General features: G+C 37.0%; 2 protein-coding genes across 2 annotated transcripts; both read right to left on the bottom strand.

Annotated features, from left to right (window-relative positions):
* Window positions 1-2,865: 2,865 nt before the first annotated feature.
* LOC136236755 (TNF receptor-associated factor 4-like) lies at window positions 2,866-4,299 on the bottom strand. The gene has a single exon (XM_066026997.1). The coding sequence runs from the start codon at window positions 4,297-4,299 to the stop codon at window positions 2,866-2,868; it is 1,434 nt and encodes a 477-aa protein (XP_065883069.1).
* A 4,946-nt stretch (window positions 4,300-9,245) lies between these two features.
* On the bottom strand, window positions 9,246-10,807 carry LOC136269240 (RING finger protein nhl-1-like). The gene has a single exon (XM_066064741.1). The coding sequence runs from the start codon at window positions 10,367-10,369 to the stop codon at window positions 9,386-9,388; it is 984 nt and encodes a 327-aa protein (XP_065920813.1). The 5' UTR covers window positions 10,370-10,807; the 3' UTR covers window positions 9,246-9,385.
* Between the last annotated feature and the right edge of the window lie 7,180 nt (window positions 10,808-17,987).

Genomic DNA, 17,987 nt, shown 5'->3' with positions numbered 1-17,987 from the left:
TTTGTTGAAAACAAAATAGCTACACAACACAAAGTACTATATTAATATTGCATTGCATGTTTTCCATTGAGGAGCACATTTTCATACATATACGATATAGCCGCACAAATTGTGTTGTAAATTACATCATTCTAGAATGCATGTATTGGGCTTCATTATGTTTGAATACAGACACAAACTGTCATGCTCCATTTCATTTGCAAGCATATATGCATGCATTTATTAATTATTCATTAAAAATTATTGTGCAGATGTGGCTGGCTGATATTTCTAGTCATTTTCAAGGGATATTCCAAAAGAATTTATGTAGTCCTGAATATAAGCTTAGTATAGTAGGTATTGCATTTGATCCTAAATCAGCTATGGATAGGTTTGATCAAGTGTTGCTGATGTTTGTAGCGGCTGTACAGCTATTGGAGCCTGTATAGCTCCGATCCCTGCATGCAGCGATCGATCTACAGTTGGGAATAAGGATTGTTTTGAGAATGAGTGTTCTATCAGAATCATGACTCAAATGTATTACTGTATATCATCAACAATACTATTGGATAATGGTTACTAACACAGTACAATACAACACTACTGACTTGTTCATAGCTCCCAATAATTGTACAGCAAAACCTGTGTATTAAGGACACCTTGGGACTGACCAATTATTAAGGTATCTTAGGTCAGTTTACATGCTAAGGGATAATTTGGGACCATTACTAAGTGTCCAGATTATACAGGTGACCTCATTTTTCAAGTGTCCTAGCCAGGGTCGGACTTTTCAGCTACTTGAATTTGTAAAAAGATCGATATACTCTAATAGAGCGGTCATCAAATATACTCTAATAGAACAGTCACCGTGATACTCTAATAGAGCATTCAGTAAAGACTATAGCCACTGTTCTAATCATATACATTGCTGTTCAAGCCATTACATCTCTGGTAATTTGTCTTTCAATCTAAATGGTTTCTGTTTAAAGAACTACGTAAATATTTACTTCAAGAATTTTTGTATCTTGAAAATAAAATTAACTATGACATTGAATGATTGGTACAGTAGTACAAAATTACCACTGATGTTAACAAAAAGGAGAAAGAGACTTTGCATGTAAAATAGCCTCCAGATGCCATTTCAGAGCATCTATTTTCAAAAATTTCTCTGGGGGAGCATGCTCCCAGACCCTCCTAACTTGGCATGCTGTGCATGTGCCTGTGTGTACTTAGCACACGCAGTTGAGTATCACAAAGAACTTATTAGATCAATAAAAAGTATTGTGCATGACTATGACCTCCTTTGTAGTCCATGATCATGGCCGGACCACTCAAAATTTCTGGGCTCCGGCCCTGGTCCTAGCTGATTAACAGGTTCCACTGTACTTACATCAAATCAATAAGTGAAGTTTCCACAGTTTTACAATATTGCCATTACTGCAATAAATAGTAGGGTAGCATAGCATCAATTTTTGGATAAAAGCGCCAATTTTTTTTCTGGAGGTTTGTTGATGTATTTGGACTATTTTTAGAAGGGGTGCCACTCCCCCATTATTATTGGTCACTGCTTGTAGCAAAAAATCTGTATGATTGTCATTGCAAGTGTCATTTTATATTTACTCACTTAGTCAAGTCACCTGTGATGTTGGAGTTGCTTCAGCTATTGGTTTAATAGTGGATCAAAGTTGTAATATCAACACATTCACTGCCACACCAGATCGTTTTTGTTATTTTATTGCACCAGTAGTTTTATCAGTTACTCTATAATTAATTAATGATTGGAGACAGCACTATTTCAATTTTGTCATTGGTCAACAGAAGTATGTGCTCTGAAAATGCATGGATGAGTAAATTACCACCTCAACAGTATTATATATAGGGTTAAAATTATTTACCATCATGCATAATTGTCTGCAGTAAACTGCATGCATGTTCTTCAGGAGCCATTGGATTAGGAGAATCTGTTGGTCAAGTCAATTACATATACTAGCAGTCTTTTAACAAGTAATAGTAAATCGTGCCAGCAGTACACAATACCAGTTGGACAGTAGTGGCCTGCATACATGCATATATAGTCTATGCAAAAATGCATGAAGGAGTACCACGGACCAGATTTAATTTGTATTAGTAGGAAGCTTCCATACAATCTTTGTGTACTGACAGAAGTCATAAACATGCACATGAAGACATTAATTGTGACCAGATTTGCAAAAAGGTACACATTTTACATGCCAGCAAACAAAATGATGTAACACTTGACTCCTCATACTGATTAACTTGCTCTTAGTTTCAAAGTGTAGCCAGATACTTTAGCTGAACGCATGGAAAAGTCCAGGCAATTATATATAAAGATACAAACGTTATGAAACTTGAAAGTTCAATAAGTCAAATTTTGCGTGTGAAAAAGGTATCCTTTTGCAAATCCAGTCACAGTTTATTTGAATCTTAAGGTATACAAAACAATGCCCTTCATGTAACCTTGCTAGGTTTCACATGTACCTTATAGCAAGAAACTTAAGATGGCATGGCTTTCTATATACAGCATTAGCTAGCTATATTTAAAGTGAATATAATTATTTACAATTGTATAGCTATAGGTGGCCTTGTCAAACTATAATGTTTCATTTAGCTATATGGTACAAATATTGCAAACTGTAGTTAGACAGGAAATCATCCTTTACCTTATACCTGTTGCATGGTAGTAATAAATACAATATAATGTACTCACATGTGTGTACATATATTAAAATGATCACGCACTTTCACATTGCATGGTATTTGCATGCTTACTTCACTATATTCTAATGATGTACACACACTTATGCATAAAAATGGAAACAGGTTCGTGCAGTCCTAAAGATTTAAAATGTAACTACCAATTAATCTCTATAGTTTGTTAACTTGGATGAAGACACAATCATCTTTGACATAGTTATGTACGAAAGTGACCTTATGGAGGTCTTCGTTGCAAATATAATGGCGAGATCCAAATGCTGGTAGGGCTTTCTCATTAGTGACCCTCCTAAGATACATAGCTGAGGCATCACTCTCAAATATAACCGTCCTTGTGTAATGGTCATAGTCAGACATCTGGTTCAATAGTCTTATTTCAAACTTTCCTGTCAGTGGCCATGTTACCTTGTCATCATGTGTACCCTTCATGAGGTACAAGAACACTGACATGTGAGTACCTCTTCCACTACCATCCCCTGCAGCATCAACACATAAACGCATCTTGTATCCCTCGTCATGTGTATAGAAAGGATCACTGAAGTAGGCAGTCAGCCTTTTACTTAATTCAGTGATGTTCACAATCACTGGGCACACCTGATCACCAGATTTGATCATTGCCGCCATAGCTATGAGCTTTACTGACCACTTGAGCGCAGAAATTGTTAATGAACCATAGCTTCGGAAGCTGGAGTTTTGTTCTTGTGGAATGGGTGTTTGGTTTACTACAACCATCAACTGGTTGATTTGCTTCAATGAATTAGCAAGCTGAGATTTAGTACCAGCTAGTTCAGTTTCAACATCAGCCAGCTTAGATTTGGTCAATGACAATTCTTGGTGTGCATCAGTTAGTCTGTATTTAGTCAAAGACAAATGCTCCTCCATTTTCTCTTCCTCGTGGTCTTTTCTTCTCTTACGCATTATCTTCTCCTCACACCCCACACCATGGTACTTGCACTGGACCATTTCAAGAGGGCATTCCTTCCTGTGTGCCTCCATGTCTTCACGCAACACATCTCCTATCTCACAAATGTTGGGACAGGTTAGAGGAAACTTGGGACACTCCTCCTTGTGTTTAACCTCAATAAACTGGTGCCCTCCTAAAATGTGGCAGTACTGACAACTAACTTTACGACGTGGGCACTTAGTCTCAACATGATTAGCTAGATATTGTCGTTGCAACACCTTCCCACAGATATTGGGACATGCAGCATCCTGAAATGGACAACCTGCATCACCGTCTCCAATGTGTTTACTTATGTCATTCACTTCACCCTGCCACTCACACCCTCTCTCATTATTAGCACACATCACATGAAGATTCCTAATTTCTCGACCACTTAACTTGTTGCGAACGCTAAGGAAACCTTGGTCACGGCAAACCGGACAAGTAGTAGTATCAAAGGTGGTAACCCTTTTGTAATCATCTAGACAAGATTCACAAAAGTTATGCCCACAGCAGGTACTCAGGAAAGGATCTCGACTGGGCAGGTGACATATTCTACAAAGAAGACCATCTGATGGAGTGTCAATAAATTTGTATTCATATCCGCCGATTTCAGTGGCCATGGTATCACGTGCTGAGATCATGTCGAGCCAGTGTGACGTGAAGACACCAGCTACAAAACGTGTATGTAACTAGGTAAAACGCTCATAGTATAAATCTTGCGTAATGATCACGACATGTCCGTCCTTAGTTAAACCATGAGACACACACAAGAATTTCGCACTTAAATCACGTGAGTATAACACCACTGTCCTATGAGGCGCATTATTTAAAATTCAGTAAGGCCATTATTCTCCATACTTATTTGGTATATAGATTTATAAATTTAGCTATGTAGATATATAAACTAGCTATTATTAGCTAACTACTTTTCTGAGCCACACAGCTAGATATAGCAAATATTCTGTCTCATCAGTCAATCAGCTAGCTATACTGAGCCTGGCGGTATAGCTAGCTATACAAGTTGTATATAGTTCATGATCTGACTGCCGACACAAACTATATGCTAGCTATACTGTGAAGATAAATAAATCGAATCAAAACCAGCTCATCCATCAGTAGCAATTTTAAATTTGAGGCTTAGTTCCTGCCACTGCTAATATGACACTTTCTCAGTGCAGCATCAGAAAAACTTTTCCAATAGCGACAAATAGAGATGTTAAAGATATGTGCTTATATGATGTTCCAATTACCTTGAACATTGTCAGGCAGTTTGCTTACTGATGATGGTTGGTTCAAAGTGGAGAGAATCACCTTGACCTCAACCCCCCTCAGGCAGCACAATTTATCATGTGCGTGCATGACATTGTAATCACCAAAGTAATTCTATCAGTTTGTAGTTCTACAGCTAGAAATAGATTATACTTACTGATAATCTTATCGCCGAAAACTGAAGCGGATTGGGTACTCGACAGTCTCGACTGAGATAAGTACTCCGAACAAGACGACCATGCAGGAAGTAGAATATATAGCATTTAAAGCACCACTTATGCCTGTTACATATATATGAAAAATAGAGCACTGAGGTGGGGGAGCGGGTGCCTCAAGATACTAGGCTTCACCTTGTACTGTATTAGCCTTTCAACACACTCCCTCATGGTGCATTTTCCATACACAAGTACAGCATTGCATAACACGCCACCAAGAGTTAATAACAATTATTAACTCTTGATGCCACACTAATACACAAACAAACACTTGTGACATATACACAAGAATATGCATAAATAGCTCATGTATAATCACATTTAAGTATTTCAGAACAATTTCCATTGTTACTATCATTGAGCATGTACAATGAGAGCAAAATTGTACACTGAGAGCAAATTGTACACTGAGAGCAAATTGTACACTGAGAGTAACTTGTACACTGACTGCTTGAAGTTTGATAACACCATGGTATGTTATTGTAGGCTGAACCCCCTCATCTTGACAACTATAGCATGTATTACATGTCAGAACACATGCCACTACACATACACACACACACATACACACACACATACACACACACACACACACCAGATGGTGCTAATCAATTATCAGTTTCACAAAACTGCACTGCATAACCATCCCTGTCATAAACAGTGAAACGTAAGCATTACTGAATGTTGACTATACACCTCACACTTCTTAATGTTGACTATACACCCTCACCCCTATACTTTCATAGTATAGTTCCACCAATCATTGAGTATCCTCAGTTGTGACCCCTCATGTCATCATCATCATCCAACGCAATTACAACATCATCATAGTTACTTGTACCCAAAGCAAATTTGTGTTAAGGTGAACACGTTCAGTGGAATGTTGCTGGGATAGATAACTATTAGCATTGGTTAGATGAAATGAGTTCTCCCAAAACCCATTGTTGAAGAGTGGAATTTGACAAGCAACAACAAATTGAAATTGATGAATAGGAGATGATTTTCAATTTCAAAACACTAATGAATTGTATGCAACAACCCTTTACAAATAGAAGACAGCATAGCATAGAAAGAATAAATATATAAAGTGTACAATATATGTATACTGTTACCCATAGGCGGTGGAGACGGGGGGGGCCAGGGGGCCATGGCCCCCCCACTTTTTGGGACACTGTTTGCAAGAAAAGATCGAGATACTCTAATAGAACAGTCAGGATCAGGATATTCTAATAGAGTAGTCACAGTATTCAGAGAAGCGGTGTAGCAAATTCCTTAGCTATGTATGTGTGGTTATAAATAAGGAAATGTAATTGGTGGAGAGCAGCTATTGTCAGCAGGCTGTGACCTTTTTTTTTTCTTCAACTTACAGCTGGTCTGGCCCCCTCACTTTTTGGCCTGCTCCACCGCCCCTGCTGTTATCACATATGCACATTTGGAATTGGAATTATTATACACTTTAGGCCCCTATTTGGTGATTATTAGTTTCTCATCCACCGCCCGCATCCTTCTTAAGCTACCGCTTGGTAAGCCATTATTTACTCTGCGCATGCTCAGAAGAACACGTGATACCAAAACTGTTATAATTTTTGTTGATGAACGCTACAACGCTACAATGCGCTATATATTACCAGGAGAACTGTTGTTTTCCTTAGCAAATTACTGCAGTGCCAGTTGCAATCGTGCTTTATCGACTTCATCAAAGCAGGCTTTCAGTTGACTGTCGAAAAACAGTTGGCGATCACGAAAAGTAGAATCAGCTGGTGAAGGAATTGTTTGTAGTAAGAAAGAAGGACAATTTGGACAAGGTCTGTACATCAGTGTGTTAATATTATAAAATAATGGCATAATGGTAATACCCTCCCGCCCGCATCATAATAATTAGAAAGGCTGGATGAGAAACTAATAATCACCGAATAGGGGCCTTATATGTAATAAAACACTTTGAGACTACAACTGACACTGAGATGAATACTGTAGGCAGTTGACTGAGAAGACATCAATTCAACTTACAAATTGCTTTACTGCCACTAAAACCAAAATAAAGGGACATTTTGATGGGCTGAACTAACCTAACATGGGAAAAGCGTTCCGTAAATCAAACACTTGTAGTTAAAGAGTATTTACTGTAGTTTTAATAAATTATAAACCTGTATACCTATATACAATGTTCTTTCATACAGTTTATGTATTTATGATTGACATGAAAATTTAAGCTTGCAGGTACAGGTACATATAAGGTACTGAGTTTGTTGTTATATTTATACCAAAATTAGTACTTGGACTTTTAGCACCACATTAAACACACTTAACATCACATAACTTATCACCGGAAAGCATATCGTGTGTACTGTTCAACCTTAATAAACTGAACATCAATTATACAAACATATATACATTTTTTCAACTAAACTCTCTGCCCAAATGATTGTTCCATCCAGCGCAGTTCACACAGTCATCTAACAAACATGAACACCATTTCATCTGTCAGATGTATAACCACACATATGTAAAATACTAACCAACCATGGCTGTCTTATGAAAAATCTACAAGCAAATGTTAGCTAAGCCTTTTGAATATTAATCAATAAACCACTACAGTAGTGATGTGTGATATTAGGATTTTGGTTTCAGTATGATATCGATATGATAATTGGTAAAATAATGAAATTCCAATACTTTTGTTTGGTATTTTTTCTTTTGATTAATTGCATTGGGCAAATGTTTATAATTAGCAGCTATATGCTTTATAGAATTTGCGATGAAGGCAATAACAAGCCTTGGAAACTTGTAGATGCTTTTTAAAATGGCTAAACTGTACAGAACTGAGCTTCATTTCTACCATCACACACCATAAGTTGTAAATTACCAAAATATTACTCAATATACGTATTGAAAATTGTAGCAAAATATTGACTATACGATAAATATTCATATCGGTTATAAAAATATTGAGATTCGATACAATATCGCTATTGAAAAAAATATTGCAATGTCGAAAAATTTTCAGTATATTGCACATCACTACACTAGTGGGAATTACTATCAATAGATAATTCTCTGAAATAAATTGTTCCAAAAGTCCTTACATGGCAATCAGAAGTCATCTTAATTATTCTTGAGCATACTAACAATAGCATGCAGTTACACACTGTATAGAATTATGTGGTTTCCATTGTTAATAAACTTAGTTTAATTTGCTTATTTTCTTCTGTATTTGAATTACAGTTGAACCTCTCTTAAAGGACCCTGAAAATGCACTGTACTCCTTATAAAGGACAGTTTCTGAGGTCCCTATAGACCTTTACCAATGCAATTTTACCTCAGTAAGAGGACAACCTCTATAGAACAGCAAAATTTCTCAAAAATTGGTTGGTCTCAAAGTGTCCATGAAATAAAGGTTCCGTTGTCCTTGGAATCTTTGTACCTCATGCATGCATGAATCTAGCTATTACCTGAGCTGTCTACTTATCTTAAAGGTGAATATGTATATATATATATATGCAAGTTAGCATGCATTCAAGCCTAAGCTTTCAGGGGTGAAAACATTCAAGCTTATTGGGCTATTACGTCTGTGGAATATTTATACTAATCGTTATTACATGATAATTTGTTTCAGAATTTTTATTACAAATTATTTCCTTACACAATATGCATGCTATATAACACTTGTGCCAGTTTTCTCTTTGAATTTATCTTGTATTATATATATTGATTAGACTGTATACCTAGCTAGCTGAAAGTGGTCCTGCATAAGAAAATGGAAGGTGCTATACTTTACCTCATTCATGCAGGCACTAGTATATTTTTATCAGTATAGTTCTCAGCTATGCAGCTGACAGCCCTTTAGTAAACAATTAAATTCATCATGCCTATATGAGTAGTGAGTGCCCCCTGACCTCTTTTCTAAGTATGTTGAATGTGGAACTCATAAAACATGAACCAATTATCATCTTTTCTTGTAAACATTGGTACTGTACGAAAAGATGATCTGATAACTTGTGTAGTTTATGTGGGAATTAAGAAAGATGTGTTTCAGTGTTCAATTAGAAGAGTCTAGTATCATCTATGTAAATTACCTAGCAGTCAAGAAATAATTTCTGATTTCCATAATTATCTTATATAAAAGCACACAATATGCACAGCAGAGGGGATACAAAAAGAAATAGCTGTTTGGCTGAATACTTACAAAATATCATACAAAACAGTTGTGTAGCAAAATAGTTTTATAAGAGCAGTACAACATCTATTCATCCGATACTTTACAAACACTGTCATCAAGAGATGCAATGACATACAGTACTTGTTTTACATTACTTGTGACAACTATGTCTCCAGTATGTTGCAACACGATACCACCAGGTTGTACAATACCTTCTATGGTAGAGACGTAGCTACCATCCTCAGTAAACTCCACTATACAGTGAGTGTAAGTACAACTGACTAACAAATGTCCATCGGATGTATAGAAAATGCCACGAGGATACTGTACCTGTGGATTGCTAGGAGCATTGGTCTTGTCAACTATAACAGCAACAAAGCTACCTTCTGTTGTAAAGACTTGTATTCTATTATTGCTGTGATCTGTAACAAACACTTTATTTTCATCTTTATTGATGACAATAGAATGAGGCTCCTTAAACTCTCCAATATTACTACCGTGATGACCAAATGAATCTACCTCACTACCCTTAAATACTTGGATGCGATGATTTCCATAATCACAGACAAATAGTCCTTTACTTGAAAATGCTAAACCACATGGGTAAAGCAACTGACCCTTTTCTCGTTCTTTCTTCCCATAATAGCCGACATAATCCAAAGACATATCACCATTCAACTCAAATTTTTGAATTATGTTGTTATGATCTGCAACATACAGAGCACCACCAGCTGCATCTACAGCTAGACCAGTGGGATTGTAAAATGTCCCCTTTTTGACCTTACCTGAACCCTTGCTTCCAAACACTCTCAAGTACTGCAATTTATCATCAAATATAATTAACTGATGATTCTCTCTGTCACTGACAAACAGTTCATTGTTGGGACCATTGGCTAATTGATAAGGATATATAAACTGTTTTTTATTTTGTTCGGTTGGTCCGTAACTACTCATTGTTCTTGCGCAAACTATCTTAGTTTTTGTTTTGTTCACTGTCTCACCTAGCAGTGAATTAACAGATATACGCTGTTTTGCTTCTACAGCTGGTTGGTAGAAAATTTTTTGCATGGTTTGATCATAGTTGATTACTTTTATCTTTTCAACTTTGTATTTCACAGTAGCAGATGAAGTTGCAGTTACTGCTGAAGATTGAGAAACAAAGTTTCCAGAAGGTTCATTATCAACAGAAGTGCTTAGAGTTTTACTTCTGCTCCTAGCAGCACGTGGGTTCTTATCATCAGAGTTAATTTGATCTGTTGACTCAGCATCTGATGCTCCACTGGTACAAAGTTCAGGGTCTGTCGTAATCGTGGCATTGTCTTTCAGCTCTGCACCACTGGTTACTCTTTCATCCTGAAGTGGCCTGCACTGTTCAAGCTTCTTTCTTAGGGATAGTAGCTCTTGTACATTTTCATCCACAGCTGTGGTTGCATCTTGCAGCTTCAGTTGTAGTTCAGATACTTGACACGTTATCTGTTCTATTTCCTCTTCGATCTGGTGGCTTGATCAATAGCGGCGTCAACGCGCTTTTGAATCTCAGCTAAATTTTCCATGGCCGCTGCACACATTCGACGCTTTCTGGCACTGTTCCAGCATCTGCGTGACGTGGATGTGTCCAGCACCCACTAGCTTAAAACATTACTTGTGCTATGGCCTGCTGATTTCACTTGCTGATTTCACTTGCTGATTGCGTTTTCTTTTCTTTTTCTTTTTTTTTGAAAACTGGGTGTGACCGTACAGCGTTTTTCGCCTGCACTATATGTCATCGTCATTGCGTAATGATATACGATGACGCAATCGACAAGTCTCAGTCTGAAACTTCGCCCACCAGCTGCAGCATAGATATGACTCTAGCATGTTAGCATCAGATCTAAGATCTAGTATGTTAGCCCGTTTGCTAGGTTGGTTAGCAACACTTCTCCTCTTGTTACTGTCTCGCACGCTATAATTCTGATTCCATCGTTGTCTCCCATCGCTATAGTTATCGATACAAGAACTGCTGCATTGCATATGTGAATCTGCATGTCACTTGCCATATCCTTTATTAGCTATGGCCTTTACAGCTAAATCTTTGCAGCAGTAACCAGTCATGGACCTGAATGTCATTTGAACTCAAAAACGGTCATTACGTGAACTCTTGGTACAATGTTTTGAGTATTAAATAAACAAGATGTATGACTTGTAAAAATGTTACACCATTACTCGTCATGATATGAAAACAATCACAATATAGAAATTTATCACAATCACATGATATTATCTACTGCACATCACCATGCACACTTGTATCATATCTGTCAAGCAGTGCAAGATTGTGGAAAAGTATAAGGGGTATAAACGGTGGGGTCTATTCTACGGAACGGAACGGAACGGAATGATGGACTAAACTGCGGAACGGAATGCTTTCTCAGATTGAAGCTTGCAGATTCAACTTGCAGTTTACCATTGCTGTCCAAGTTATCAGTGGCACTTCCAGCAGGTAATCAAACGTACCCCAAGAAGATAAAACGAATTTAAGGATCGATTGTGGGTTCTTGTTGGTTGTCATTAGTAACGAAGTACTAATTGTGGGAATAGCTGACTCAGTGTGTTTATCTTCGGATATATCAAGTAGGGAACTTAATGCATGACTTGTTTTTACTAGTATGTGAGTTATTTTTACTTACTTGACTTTTAGAATGTACAGTCTGAGGCCCAGCCTTTCTAATCGGCATAAAAGTATGTGTATAGCTACACTACAAAGGAAACAAGTATGGTGACAAGCTGAATCAACTCAGTCTAAGCAGAATCTAAAGGAATTTTGTGCAGTGTGTGAGGAGCAAACATTCAGATACCTCAAGGAGGCTATATTGTGTGAACATCAATGATTCATTAACAGAGTAGTGGACTATTGTCAGATATCTCAGCCTGAGTACTGAGTTGAATTCTGGATGGGGTCTATTTTACAGAATGGAATGCTTTCTGAATCAACTTGCAGCTTGGCTAGCTGCTATCATTGCTGAAATTGCATTTTATCAGTGGAACCTCCGGGAAAATGGAATAGGATAATTATAAAACATTAATTAAGTGATTGTTTAGGTAATCATGACTTTATTCAGTCTAATAAACAGAATATATGGTTGATTGAGTGAGGTATCACTTTCAGAATGTTCAGACGACCAGTGATGAGATGCATGGATTCATTGAATTTTTGTTGTGGTTGGAGGCATTAAATATCCAAAAGCAAACTGACTGTATAATATTAATTCACTTTCTTTATATTTTCTCAATTTTGAGCCTGTATACAAATAATTGAATTTTCCTTGTCAATAGAAATCCTAGAATAAGATAGGAGAGAAACTTATCTTTGTTTACCTATACTGTACAACCAAGAGTTCGCAATACTGATTTGTATGGGGGAGAGTGTCTAACTCTCAGTATGGCCTGTACAAACACCCTGCGTAAAGTTCACCTTTCATCAAATCAACACCTTTACTGGGGGATAGAAAACTGGTTATTAGTGTTGCTGAAGAAGGTAAAGTCTTTGTTCTGAAATAAGGCCGAGGTGTTACTTTAAGCAGGGTGTTTGGTGAATGCATTCAAGTTAGACACTCTCCACCTTATTATGAACTCTTGGTACAACTTCAAAGGAAAATGAGAAAACATACAGATGAATCAATAAAATCACTACAGTAAGGTGAATTACAGACTAGTGAGATCTTGGTTAATTAATGACAGTGGTTGGAGATTAAGTGTGGTAGCTTCTTGTTCTTGAATATGTTGCAAAGTGGAAGTACAAATCAAAATGGGATATCAATTTCATTATGAAAAATTTGTATACATAAATAATCTAGCATTACTATTTCATTTGTCCTCCACTTAAACATGCTACAACAGTACTAGTGTCAGTACATTGGCAGTGAGTCTACCTTGAAATCTCAACTCTACAGTAGATCCAACACAGGACAGCCCGCACTATAACAAATACATGTGATCCCATTGTAATTTCATGGACCAGCTGGACTGGGAATCACTTGAAAATAGACGAACAAAATTAACCTGTTTTGTTTGAAGTGAAGCATGTGAAATGTTACACTTAAGAAATCCTAGGATTCTTAGGTGGTATGTAATTAATGTGAGTGTTCCATTTCAGGTCTGACTAGATACATTGAAATTACACACACATCTTGGTCCAAATCACGTTTGCCTGGTGGCTACGGGCATGGTTTCACATGCGGCTTATAATAGAGATTTGGCTGATCTTGGAGTTTTGGCATTTAGCCTGATTCAAGGCTAGCAGTCAGACACATCCTTGAATTGTGCAACAGATAAAATCAGCTCACTATTGAATATGGCATTAGTCCATTTCACCAGCTGTTAATATATAAATAACTCCATGCATACACTTCAGTGATGTTTGCAGAATATATATACCCTCCTTGCAAAATATTTGCTCCTCACACACTGCACAAAGTTCTTCAAGTTTTAATTCAGCTGGCTCTTTCCTGTTACCAGTATCTTCCTGCTTGCTTTATTTATACACTGACTTATGACTTGAAAGACCGGCCCAGACTGTTTTCTAAAGTCTAAATAAGAAAAACAGCTCACATAAAGTTCCCTTCCGTATGGATGAACATCACTGATACAGCTCATCCCACAATAATACTTCGTTACTAATGACAACCAACAAAAACCCACAATTTTTTTTTTCCCATAATTTTTTTTTTTTTTTTTTTAGAATAATGAATTATGCTAGAATTAGTTACAACTACACATACAACTACACAGCCAAACTACTACTGCTACTACTAGTATTGCTACTATCGAGGGGTCCGCAACGCAGTACTTAGATTTGAGATTTGAGAAATCTTAAGAAAGATTCAAGATTTTGACTGAGATTTGAAAAGATTTTACAAGATTTTAAGATTTCAGTTAATATTTGAAATACTTTTAAATACTATGTTGTAGTGCTGTGGAGCCGTGTTCTGTGCCTGGTATGAGTCGAGGTACGGGTCTACTGAAGAGGCTACTCTTTAGCTATTGCAATACTGCATACTACCAGCAATAGAGCTTAGTATATGTGGCTAATTTGCCTAGTTAAATTGGCGGCTTTGCCCGCTGACACGTAGCAAGTTAGCCTATAGCTAATGGAACTGTTCCCAATGCATCTATACAGTAACCTCACATAGTAAGTAAGGCCACACCAAGTCAAACCTTAGTTTCTGGTCACCCGCCCGCATGGAAAACTGGAACCCCAGTTTATGAGGACTATTATTAATATTACAAGCGCTTAAGTGTACGTGACCAAGGACAGTGATTTTTAAACACTGCAAAAGATCGAGATACTCTAATAGAGCAGTCAGGGATTCTAATAGAGCAGTCACACTACCCTTAACTCTAATACTAGAATAGACAGATACTACTATAACGTTTTTGACTTGTCCTTGATTAGCTATATAGCTAGCTATTAGTAATGCTTCTGTTGCCAGTAAGTAACTTCAGTATGTATGTAGCATTGATCACTAGCCTAATGATCAGATATAGCTACCATAGCTTTAAACTTTCCTAACAATTCAGATGTAGTTCTCTAATGATTAGTCTAGTAACTCTTCTAGTGGATCTAAACTTGGACTTCCTTATCACTGATCACTGATATACTGACTAGAAATCCGGTAACGTTTGGTGAGCTCAAACTTCAACTTTTCCATGGTTACATAATTGCAAGTATGGTCCTAAATTAGCAAGTGCATGACATCCCTTAGTTAAAACATTAACTTAGCTTTCCCACATGATCACTGAAAAACACTAGCCTGGAGCACTCAACAACTCAACTCAAAACTTTGACAGCTACTTTACTCAAGGTTTACTGTATAGAAGGCTGGAATCGCATGCATATATAGTTGGCTAAGACTTCACATTTGAAAGAGCTTCTGATGATGTGTTAATATAGCTTTGGATTATTATTAGCTAGCTAATAAGTAATAATTTCCTGACATAGCTAATGAAACATTTCATTTGTAAAGCAAAAGTAGCTACATGAGCAGACCTTTCCTTAGTGTTAGCTACACATTGTTGTGCTCAGCAGTGTAGCTAGCCATCAACAATTTTCCTGGTGCATTTTGCAGAAGCATAATTAACTACTTATGCTATAAGAATGTTGGTTAAGCTTGGTTGTAAACTCAATATGAAATGGGTAAATTGAGCAAAATTAATAACATTACAGTATTACTGGTGTATATGTAAGAGTCTATGATAGTTCTGAAGTCCTGATCATCCGCCCGCCCGCATCCTTTTGTTGGTTAGGGAGTGACCAGAAACTAAGGTATGACTTGGAGTGGCCTAATCATGACTAAGAGCTAGCTCTCCTTGTAGTGATCTCAGTAGTGATGAGAAAATGCCTAGATCTTGAGTTGTACATACTTCATTTGTACTGAGCAACCAAGATAGTGACATAGCAAACTACTTCAGTGCTGGTCACCGTAGCTAAAGCATTCAATCAAATCAAATAGCCCTGCATGCGCACATAAGCTCAGTAAATCTCACACTAGAGTTGGCAAAGCTTAATTATACTATTATTAACTACTACTTTGCCCTAGCTTTTCATGCCGCACATGTATAGTTGTATTTATAATACTGTATGCATCAAATAATATGTCTAAAATCATCATATTTTACCATGTCCATGCAAGTTGTGTACATTTTAGCTATATCATTATTTAGACATCTCTTGCAACTGCTAACAGTTGGACTGCATAATTGTCTTGATAATTGTGCACAGGAACTTCAGCATATCAATGGTGTAGTTGACTTCAGCAAATGTGGAATAATATGATATCAACGACACCACACAATTAGATTTTACACATAGATTCCACACTTATATATAATATAACTTATAGTGCAACTGTCTTTGAGACTGTCTACCTGAGTTAGCAAAGTGATATGGACATTGACCCATTGAGATATAAATTATTAGCTAGCATGCTTGTTAAAGTTTGTGCGTGTATTGTAAATTGTATGTACATATATACATACATACATACATAAACTCAGCTAAGCGAAGGTATCAGATGCGTTCATGCATTTCACTCATATGATTAGTTTCTACCATACACATACACAATCTCACAACTTAATATCTAATACAAAAATGAGTACACGAGTTCCTTATGATTGATCATAGTTACAAGTTATAAATATTTATGAGTCAATACAGCTTGAACAAAACCATTTGTTCAGTTTAAATTCGTTTAGGCGACCACTTGTACACTCTGCATGATACCATTTCTTGCATTTATCGCAAGCAACCATCACTTCACCGGTATCTGGTCCTCTACATGTACAATAAACATTAACAGGGAACCACGTTGATGCCTTTCTTCTTTGCCTGATAATGGGGAAAACAGACATTTTCTAAACAATTAAGTAAATGACGTCTTAAATGTTTCTGGTCATATACAAAAGTAGAGGGATTTTCTCCAAAGGCCAAAGCAGTGCAGTAGGCTGCAGCAAAAACTCCACAGTCTTTTGTTCCAGATTGTTTGTTAACCTTTGATAATTCAACCTTGAATTGGTCTTTCTGAGTGTTCAAAAGGCTTGCTAGAATTACTTGTGTATCAATGCTTACAACAGAGTTTAGAGAGTCATATATTGTAATGTCTGCCTTCTCACAGTTCACTGTCGAAGCAACAACCCAATGGTTGTTGTTAATGTGAAAAATTTGTACAGATCTTATCCCACTTTGAAATGGCTTGATATGGCTTCTTGATTGCAGTAGAATGGTATTTTGAAGACCTCCTATGTGTGGAAATTGTTGTTTTAGCAAAACCTGCACAGCATTTAAGTGCAGATCTGTCAGCCACTCATTATTACACAGCATATTTCTTTCAGCCTTACACAAAACAAATGAACCAATTTTCAGCCATATTTCTGACTTTTTACATGTCTTTGCAGCTTCACTACTTTCCCCACCATTATCACCATCAATTACAATAGCTTCATCATGTACGCACATCATTTGATCTCTCTTTAAAACCTTTTCACCACCAGAATCATCAATCTTCAGAATTTCCTTAGCAACAACATCTTCACTTTGTCCACAAAACTCAACCGTTTGAGTAAATTCTGTCATTTGGTCATCTTTTGGAAGCTCTTGGTCGCCAGGATTATTGCTCTGTTGACAAAGTTCTAAATCACTGACATCTACTGTCATGGTGGAACTTGCAGTAACTTTGTTGTTAACAGCCACATCATCAACTTGTTCATGACAACAGTCTGAACTGCCTGCAATCAATGTGTCAACTGCCATTGTGTCACTCTTGTTAGCTTCGTTAGCCACAGCATCATTATCCTGTTCATCATACTTCACAGAGGTAGTTTCCTTTGATTCATAAGTAGATGTGTATGGCTGTTTAAATCTAACTCTGAAGATGCGATCAGCTGAAACATATTCAGTTTCTTGAAATAGCCATATTGCAGTTGTTTTTCTAATAAGAACAACTTGTCCTTTCACGCTTACTTCAACAAATGGAGAAATCATTTGCTTTGCATTACTGCTAAGGCTGGCTAAATAACTATTAAGGTCATTATGACCTTTCAGTGTATACAATGGTATTGTGTCAGATTTCAATTTATCAACAGGCAGAGATCGCTGCATTTTTTTGCAAAGTTTTATGAGAAGCTTTGCTAGCTTCTTTGGTCACCAGAC

Source organism: Dysidea avara, chromosome 10 (assembly GCF_963678975.1).
Source record: "Dysidea avara chromosome 10, odDysAvar1.4, whole genome shotgun sequence".
Classification (NCBI taxonomy): domain Eukaryota; kingdom Metazoa; phylum Porifera; class Demospongiae; order Dictyoceratida; family Dysideidae; genus Dysidea; species Dysidea avara.
This window is presented reverse-complemented; position numbering and strand designations above follow the sequence as displayed.